At 40.1% G+C, this 10,000-nt stretch overlaps 1 protein-coding gene across 1 annotated transcript in view; it reads left to right on the top strand.

The window, feature by feature from the left end:
- LOC138015628 (uncharacterized) overlaps window positions 1-10,000 on the top strand; it is a 17,301-nt gene that overhangs the window by 6,095 nt on the left and 1,206 nt on the right. The window contains exons 4-8 of the mRNA XM_068862714.1: window positions 111-466; window positions 1,715-1,894; window positions 4,479-4,567; window positions 4,679-4,936; window positions 9,397-10,000. The exon at window positions 9,397-10,000 is cut by the window's right edge and continues 1,206 nt beyond it. Of these exons, the coding sequence (XP_068718815.1) occupies window positions 111-466; window positions 1,715-1,894; window positions 4,479-4,567; window positions 4,679-4,936; window positions 9,397-10,000 (1,487 nt within the window). The remainder of the gene's footprint in view (window positions 1-110; window positions 467-1,714; window positions 1,895-4,478; window positions 4,568-4,678; window positions 4,937-9,396) is intronic.

Below are 10,000 nucleotides of genomic sequence, written 5' to 3'. Positions count from 1 at the left end.
TAACGAGTTTTGTGCATGATTGTAGTTGCCTTTCTGACATGACCAACCCATTGCAACTGTAAATCTGTGGGAAGGGATTCAGCACTAACACTGTCTGTATGTTTTTACAGGAGACAGAGGTTATTTATGATGTGTATGTATCCAACAGCCCAAAGGACCATGAATGTGCCCTTAGCATTGTCACATTTCTACAGGCTCAAAAAAGTGTCAGTGTGTTTCATGATTTTCAAGAGCTCAATGAAAATGAATCTTGGCAAGAGGAGATATTCAACATCATGGGAAAATGTTCTCGTGTTATTGCCTTGCTAAGTCCATCATACTTAGAGACAGAGAGCTGTATTGAACAGTACAACATGGCTTTGTGTATAAACAGGCGTTCAAATGGGACCATCCTTGCACCATTTTACATTACTTCAATGGATAGCATGCCAACATACATGTCACTTATCCAATATGAAGACTGTAGGTAATGTATTTTTAGTTCTCCCTTGATATATTTCATCTTGAGGTATTTCATCACTCTGTGTGACTAAGAGCTGTATAGATGTCTTATTCCACATTTCTAGGCTAGGCTTGCAAGTCTGTATTGTCTTATTTTGAAAAGCTTATTGGGTGTTTTTGTCAATAAGAGAACAATCTCTGTTGCACCGATACCATTTTTACTGAGTTTGCTGGCTTTGAATTCTATTTGCATTTGATCAAAGAGGCAAACTTTTGGCTTAAAGTGGAAAACTGAGGTGTCAAAGTGAGTCTTAGAAATTTTACGTCAAACACATTATTTTGTAAAATCACCAAGCTTAACCTGTAAATTGAACGGTGTTCTTTGGTTGGAATCAATAATTGTACGCTTGATGGTGAATTTTCAAAGTTCACGGCACAAATAGTAATAATTTATACACTTTGATCAACAAGAGGACTTTCATTAAAAACGGGTGTCAGTAATTTATTTTTTGAGGTGTAGGGGTAGCGCAGTGGTGAGAGCACTAGCCTCCGACCAATGTGGCCCGGGTTCAATTCCCAGACTCCGCGTCATATGTAGGTTGAGTTTGTTGGTTCTGTACTCTGAACCGAGAGGTTTTTCTCCAGGTACTCCGGTTTTCCCCTTTCCTGAAAAACCAACATTTGACTTTGATTTTACTTGATTTGCGTTAATTGAACTATAATAATTGTAGTTTACAGTGTTCCAAGAACTCAAGACCAATTTCGACATATTTAAATTCAGTCCTAAACAAAAGTCATCACCTCGAGGTGTAGGGGATTCCCCAGAGCCTCGAGATGACGCCTTTTGTTTAGGACTGAATTTTAATATATAGAAATTGGTCTATTAGTGCTCCAGCGCAAGAATGACTGGACATTTAAATAAAGTTCCTTTCCGTTCCTCACCCCTTTTGCTCTTCTAACTCGGTAACTGGTCGTTCTTCCCTGAGTTGATCCGCCCCACGTATTATTGTGTCTAAGCACTCGTTTTAACAATTAAGTGTATGGAATCTTAGGTAAGCACTGATTTTAGTGATGAAAAATTAGGGTTGGTTAGCTATCATATAAGGGTCGTCAGAATATTGTGAGGCTGATCGACTCTGGGGCGGAACGAGCTGTATTTATCTCTTTACGTTATATTAACTTTTAATTATAATATTGTTTTATACACAATGGTCAAATCCAGATTCAGAGAGAGACATACAGTAAATATTAAAGCGTAATATTGTACTTCCAGACCAAAGGATGACTGGAAAATAAGAACAGCAAGTGATAATGTGGCAGAATCCCTGGTGAAACCATCTCAGAAGGATGTGGCTTCAAGTGCAGCAATGCAAGTGAATTCAAGATATGATGTGTTCATTTCGTACTCTCATCAGAACAAGACCCATGCAGACAAACTGCTTGCAATTCTCAGGTACTTATTGTGCCCAGTGACAATCGTTCTCACCAAAATCATTTCATGTCCCCGTTGCATGCAATGGCAATGCATTGACCATCAAATAATCGGATGCAACAACTCCCATTTGGGAGTTGTTGGTTCTGCAAGTGTTTGCAGTTGTGTGCAAACAGTCGCAACAACTCCCAACAATGTAAGGACGTGCACTGTATTATGGGAAGGATACGACCCATGAGACTTTGTGAACTTAATAAAATTCGGCTGCCATCTTGTTTTCGACATGTTATGCGGGTCAACACTTATGGCCATCCCTCAAACTGACATTGGACATTTCGTAGCAATTACACGACGTAATATCCCATCTTAATATGACAAGCTTAGCGCTGTGAAAAGAACGAAAACAGGCAGAATTGGAGCTTAAGTTCAACAAGAAATAGCGTTTCTAAGCTAAGCCGCGCTGATCTATAGTATTTAGGTCTAAAAACCCCGTTGAAGACAGTTAACTTTCATTTGTTTTGCTGGGTACTACTATGTCAATGATTTTCCAGGGGCTTGTCTCGTTAGTCTAGTGGATATCGGAAACTGCAAGGTGAAGCTATCGATCCGGGTTCAACTCTTTGCCTCGCCTATTGTGAATCTTCTCAGCTTGTTTAAAATGTTTGTTTCGTTGAAGTACATTTGAAGTCTAAAGTACATTGTACGTCGTGTAAGTTGAATAAAAGGGGAAATGTCGGTTTGAGGGATAGAAATAAGTGACGACCGTTAATGCGTCGCTATCTCCGTGGAGACCATATGTAATGCGCGTTCGTGGCCCCAACAATATTGGAAGAGCCGTGCAAACCGGTTCAACATTGTTGCGCTACGGTTCGGCGATCACAGAACAAAATAAATGTTGGGAGTTGTTGGTGCAAAAGTTTGACCAGTTTCAAACTTCGAGCAGCAACTCCCGGCATGCAACAGGGTGTGCAAACGGAGGCTACACGTAACACCCAACAGTGTTGGGAGTTGTTGGCGAACAATGCTGCGTCCGTTTTCACGGGGGCTTAAGCATCAACAGTGTTTCCAACAATAATATAGTGAGCATGGTGCTCATGGTGTTTTTAAGTTAGGGTCATCGTGATTGAAGAAGAGATTTAGGGGGCACTTTGCGATATTTATCACCGGAATAGACCCTTCGCGGTTTTTGGCGCCATCTTGGCTGGGGGACAAACATAGCTAAATTTACAGTAAATGTATGGGATTTTGGCCGACTTTTAACCGCTGTAGCACCGCTAAAAAGAGACGGATTTTCACAGTGAAAGTGTCTTTTAAAAGACATTTATATTGGGATAATTTTCATGAAATGTAAAGAACAGATTCAGGCTACAACGGCCGTAAACGAATTTTTAAGATTGCATACAAACTCTTCTAAAATCATCACGACAAATTGCCGCGAAATTAGAAGCAACATGAAAAGATTTATTATTCGAATTTACGGACCTCATGCCTTCCTAATGGCCTTATTTTCTGTTGAATGAATGATATCAATAGAACTATTTGAAGTAGTGGCAATAGTTGGAAATCCGTCTCTTTTTAGCGGCGCTACAGCGGTTCAAAGGTGGCGAAAATCCCATACCTTTACTGTAAATCTAGCCATGTTTGCCTCCCAGCCAAGATGTTGGTCAAAAACCGTGGAAGGGTCTCTTTCTTGACACAAGTGATGTTTAAGTTGAGTTGAGGGGTAAGAGGACAAGGGGGTGTATCTCATTGCTTGTAATTCTGGACATAGTGCAGTTTTCAAATGACTATCGGAAGTAATTACGCGATTGCAATTGCTGTGCTTTATAGTGATTGGTTTAATAATCTCGCGCCAGTTTATCAACCAATGAGAAGGAAAACCAAAAGCAATCGCGACTTGCACGCGCGATGTTTCCCGCGCTTTAAGCAGGTTACATGGAATTGCTACGAATTTGGATTGGTTCATTGCTTTGTTTGCACCTGCTGTGATTGGTCAATGTAATTACTGTCAAATTTGTTTTGCGACACTCAGTTGAAAACCGCTCTATTCACCATCTGGCGAGGGAATTCACGTTAAATTGCGCGCGAAAAACCGACATCGCGATGATTGTGATATCGCTTTTTCAAGTGAAATTTAACGTGGAATTCACGAGTCAGGTGGTGAAATTTTCCTTGAATCGTATAGCTTTTCCAAAGATGCCATTCAATTTACCTTTGGCGACATGCAGTTACTGTATTCAACGAGCGCTAAATATCCATTTGCAAGATATGCCTCGACTTTCGGGAGCCAGGAAAATCTTCCTCACTCCCGCCAGGTTTTTGCATTTTAAACGGGAAAAAAAATGCTTTGAAAATACTTGTTTTCCTTTTTCGTCTCAGTTGCTATGTAAGGTTACGCGTTGCTACGGTAAAATGTCTGTCAGCCTCGTTTTAATTCGCAATTCTACTCTGAATACCTGGTCTTGAAAGCCAATCAGATGGCGAGATTCTTCATCATCCTTTTGTCTCTTGTGGGATGAACCAGACCTTTTACAGCATTGTATTGAAGTTGACCATTTAAATTATTCAGATATGACATTTTATGCATTTTCTCTCAAACTCCCAGGTCTGTTGACCCAGATTTGAAGATCTTCATTGATTCTGCTGGGCTGAACACGGGCACATCGTGGCAGCAGTTGTTGTACACTGCATTAGGTAAGAATGCTGTGTGATCACCATCGACTAAAAGCATTTCCTTCTGACGAAGGGCTAATGCGCTCGAAACATCAGCTCTTGTTTAATACCTTATCGTTCCTCATTTTACAGATTCATCAAAAAGCGCATTTGCACTTTTGTCACCGGAATACATACAATCCAAAGTATGCTGCGAAGAGTTCTGCTTGGCGTATGCCTTGTTTATTGACAAAGACAGGTGTTTGGATCTTGTAAGCCTAATGGTTGAGCCTGTCAATGAGCTGCCCTTCTGGTGTGAGGGACCCCTCCCTGTCGACTGCACATCTCCAGGGGTGGATACAGATCAACTTCTATCCAAAGTGTGCGTCGACTTGGTCAACAGACTAAAGAGTGAGTCTCTATCGCAAAGCGGAATATTTGTTTACAATTTGTGCATTATTTGCATAAGACCTTTTTATAATATTGTCTAATCGATCAACATCTACAATTCTTGGACAAAACTCTTAGGAAAAATTCCAGCTTAAACATCATTTGACATGCACTCACAAAGTATATTAATCCTCACCCCCATCCCAATGTTGATATTGTGCTTCAATAAGCACTTAATGACTGGCCCTAAGGGAAACAGCGAGATTTGTTTCCACGGCTTCGCTTCGGGGAATACCGAGGGTCGAGGGGAAACAAAACTCACTGTTTCCCGTGGGGCCAGTCATTAAGCGTTTTGTTATACCTCCAACCAAGAGATTATGAAGGTAAGAGAAGTAATCCCTCGTACTGGCCCTATTCCCATCGTAATCCCTCTTAAGTTATTTTTAGATCTCCTGCGAGATCCGGTATTCCCACGAGGGTTAACTGATAGCCAATCACATGTCCTCATTTTTACCAATGTTGACAGCTGAGCGAATTCCCACGCAATGATTCGCGTCGTTCGCGATTTACCATCAAACAAAAATGGCGGAGGATGTTGAGAGACAATCGTATATATACATTTAGTGGACGAACGTGACTTATTGACTACTGAGTTAACCGATTACAATGACTTATGTTTTGAAACCTGTATCTTGGAAGGAATGAGTTATGTAACCGACAGGATTTTGTACTTAATGGCAAATGGAAGACTATAGTCGATAAGTACGATCTCTCTGACTTTAATAAACGCATTCTCGGTTTCCGTTGCGGGATTAAAAGATGTTGACTTAATTCTGATACGGTGATAGAGTAGGCAGATAGAGCTCTACAACAGTACCAAACATGAAAGGAAAACTTGAATCAAGCGTCCGATAAAAATTTTTGAACCCGTGTTATCGGATTCAAGTGAATTTGCAAAGCACGTATGTTAAATATAGCTGTCTCCTTACAAAGATATTTAACACGGTTTCGTATATGACACAACCTTGAATGTGGTATCATTGAAAACTAGACAATTAAGCGATTTCAGTTATAGATGTTTGAAACCTGTATCTTGAAAGGATCTAGTTTTATAAGCGACAGAATTTTGTAAACATTGGCAATTCGCAGACTACAGTCAACAAGTAATATATTGCTGACTTGGTTAACGCGTTCTTGATTTTCTTCGCGTGATTAAAATATGACGACTTAATTCTTAGTTATTCATAAATTAGACAGATATCAGACATGAAAGAAAATCTTGAACAGACAGCGCGATAAGAATGTATGAACAAGTGGTATCGCATGGAAGTCAATTTGCAAAGCACGCATGTTAAATATACCTGCATCTTTCAAAATTATTAAACTCAGTTTCGTACATTGGACAGTGTTGAAATTGGTGTCACTGTAAACAACACAGTTAAGCGATTTGAATGATATATCTTTGCATCTTGTATCTTGAAAGTAACGAGTTTTATAGGCGACAGAATTTTGTACACAATGAAATATCGCGGACTACAGTCACCAAGTAACATATTCCTGACTTGGTCAACGCGTTCTCGATTTTCTTAGCGGACTTAAACTATGGTGACTTAATTCTATGATATTCATAAATTAGACAGCTAACGCTTTCAAACAGTACCACACATGACAGGAAAATTTTAATTGACCGTACGATAAAAATTTTTAAAAACGTAAGATCGGATTAAAGTCAATTTGCAACGCACGCGTAAAATATAGCTCCCTTTTACAAAATTGTTTAACAGGGTTTCCTACACTAGACAATCGTAAAATTGGTATTAGAGTGAATTATACAGTTAACCGATTTCTATAATATATGATTGCAAACTGTATATTGACGAGGACGAGTTTTGTAAGCGACAGAATTTTGTAGACGATGAGAAAGTGCGCACTAAAATGGACAAGTAACGCAATGCAACCAAGGTAAACATATCTGCATATGTCAAAATTATTTAACACGGTTTCATAGATTGGAAATTCTTCAAATTGGTACCACTGCGAACTAAGCAGTTAAGTAACTCCAAGGATGTATGTTTGAAACCTGTATCTTGCAGACGATGAATTTTATCAGGCCATGAAACTCAATTTTGAAAACGGAAAGTGGCATCGTACAGAATTTGTTGCACTTTCCCTCCTCCATGAAACTTCCACGTAACGCGCGGTAACATTATCCGCGGGAAAATTGATATCATCTAAAAATAACCTAAGAGGGACTACGATGGGAATAGGGCCAGTATGAGGGATTACTTCTCTTACCTTTATAATCTCTTGCTCCAACTCAAAACAGAACAATACACGGATTTTTACTCGGAATTTGCCGCTGTTTCAAAGGTGCACGAGCGAGTCGAAAGTTTAAGTCGTTGTTTCCCTAGGGTGTTAGTGAGTTTTTACCCATGACACGTGACACGTTCTCCTCCAATCGGAAAACGTATTTGAGTTGGGAGGTATAACAAAATACTTTGCAAGCCTTTGGCAGTCTTAACCAACATTGGAATGTGGGGAGGGGTGATAGTAGGAAGAATTTATTCTTTTATCACACAGACAAATTAGGGAATGATCAGCTTATGGTGTTGTCACGTTTTCCCAAGATTGAAGGTCCATTAAAAAACTATGACTCCTTTAACACTAATATACGATTAATTACAAACCCAGGCTTGAATTTCGCCCATCATCGCCTTGACGTTGTAATTTTATGCTGAAGGAAAGCAATTTAGTGTAGTTAATTTTGGAAGCTTAATTCCTGTAGGAACTTTTTCAGATCAGAATATAGACTGCAGTGTAAGTTTCCTGTAATCCGGGATTAGCTTAATCAGGCTGTGGATAACTGGGCCCAGATCCCACTCATCTCACTGGGCACTTATGGCTCGGTGTACGGGGTGTCGTGGGCTCGAACCTCGACCATACCATGCAACTCTCAGGCCTTAAAATAATTGAGGAGAAAGTGCTGCCTTGAAATATCATCAGAAAATGGAAAGACTTTCAAGTCATTTCGGATGAGGACGAAAACCGTAGGCCCCCTTGTTACAGCCCTTTGGTGTTTATAACCTCCCAAGTGGGACAATAAAAACCAACACGATCTCTTCCTCATATGAAGGATTATCCTCCATTGTCAAGTATTTATGAGTCAATGAGTCATGAGTCAATGAGACAATGAGTCAACGAGTTAGTGCAGTTAATTAAACCATAAAATGAAAGCTAAAATTTCAGAGAGTGCTTGGGCCTAATCACTGAAACGAGGGCTTAGGCTTAATCAACAAATTATTGCTATATTGACTGTGAGTCCATTGACTCATGACTCATTTGACTCATAAAACATGCGTTCTCGTCAGTTTGCCTTAAATGAAGTATTATCCTCCATTTTGATCACTCTGTCCCAGGACTTGTGGTATGAAAAATAAAAAGTAAAAGCAGCCCCTGGACAGGATAAAAAGCCCACACCCTCTTCGCAAAGAGCTAGCTTGCTCGCCTCGACTCAAGCCCCCACTCTTTTTTCGCACGCAGTTTTTTTCGCTTTCCCGACTATCTGGGAGCCTGGAACGGGCTAACGAAGTTCTCGATGTTGTGGACTGTTCTATTTTCTTTCAGTGGTCGGCCAGGTGGTGATATCTCAAAAGCTTTAAGGCTTATGGTGTATGAGGCCATCTTTTCAGAATCAACCAAAAGTCAAGGAGACTTTGCCGGGTGGTGGAACATTTAGATGTAGATGTCTATGTATGACAACTGCTTCAGCAATTATTTCTAGTTAAGCGAGGTTTTTATAAACGACGCTCTCTGAACCAATCCCGAGAGTAGTTGTAACAGCTGTGTCCTGCTGAAGAAATTCGCATTGAAAGTGCATTCCATGGTTAGCCATAATTTAAAATTGAGCCCGATATACGGTCATATATCATATACCATTATGATATTATCTTTGTGTACACTTCGGAATTCGAAATGTGTACTTTTGTTTTTGGTGGCAATTTTTTTCTTTGAATATCGGAACCCAGTAACTAAAAATATGACAAAAGTTCAACAAGTTCTTTCAACATTTTTAAGACGAGTGGGTGTCTACCTTCGCTCGATTTTTTCTGCGCATCTCTACCGCGCCGCAATGTCCCGTCGCATCAAAAATGAAAGCATAAAATGAATGCGCTTTTCTCCGAAAGGAAGTCGGTGATCCCACTTTTTTTCTCAAGTTTGGAACAACTGACCTACAAATTAAATCTAGGCGACAATTGTTCTTGTAGAAAATTTTCTCGCGAATACCTTCTACTTTTTTCATATGTCAGGCTCCTGGTAAAGTGAATTTTGGTGAGAAAAAATCTAAACAGTGATATCAGTTTTTTCTTAAAGCCAAGCTACTGTATATAGTAATACATGTTATGTCCCGGTACAATATATGTCCCAATACATCAACTACCTACCCGGTATCGGAATAATCATTTCCTGCTTGATTGATTTAGGTACCAGTCCCACTGCTGATGACGTTCTCACTGAGTGTGTTTATGGTCTAAGAAAAGACAGCCTTCCACTTGAAAGCGCTATGGAAAACTACAGAAAAAGCCGTTTTGTATTGCGATCAAACATTCTGAAAACATCTGTGGATTTAAGTTGTTACAGTCGCGACAAGAAGTCCTTGAGAGTCGGTCGTACTGATGGTCTGGACATGTCTGTTGATGGTCATCTTGCAAAGAATCCACCTGAATCAGTGCGGGCGGATTTAAAACAGTCCACATCAAAAGAAATTCCATCAGATGATTCCTTTGTTTGCGATCTCGCGTTAAGTTTTGCGTCCATTGATACCACATTCGCCGTCATTTTGAAGCAGTTATTGCTCGAAAAAATCCCCTCCTTGAAGATCAGCGAGCCAGTGTCAGGGGACTTTTCAAGAGTGCAGTCACTAGATAATGCGCATCTTGTTGTACCGTTGTTATCATCGGCCTTTTTGGCGTCCAAGGAACTTGTGGAAGAACTAAACATTGCTATTCACCGAAATCGAAACTCGTCCCGTCAAATATTGTTTCCGATCCAGATTTCGGCGATCCCCCCGAAGCCAACGTATGTACA

This window comes from Montipora capricornis, chromosome 9 (assembly GCF_036669925.1).
Source record: "Montipora capricornis isolate CH-2021 chromosome 9, ASM3666992v2, whole genome shotgun sequence".
NCBI classification, from domain to species: Eukaryota; Metazoa; Cnidaria; class Anthozoa; order Scleractinia; family Acroporidae; genus Montipora; species Montipora capricornis.
The sequence above is the reverse complement of the archived record's forward strand: the minus strand, read 5'-3'. Positions and strand labels throughout refer to the sequence as shown.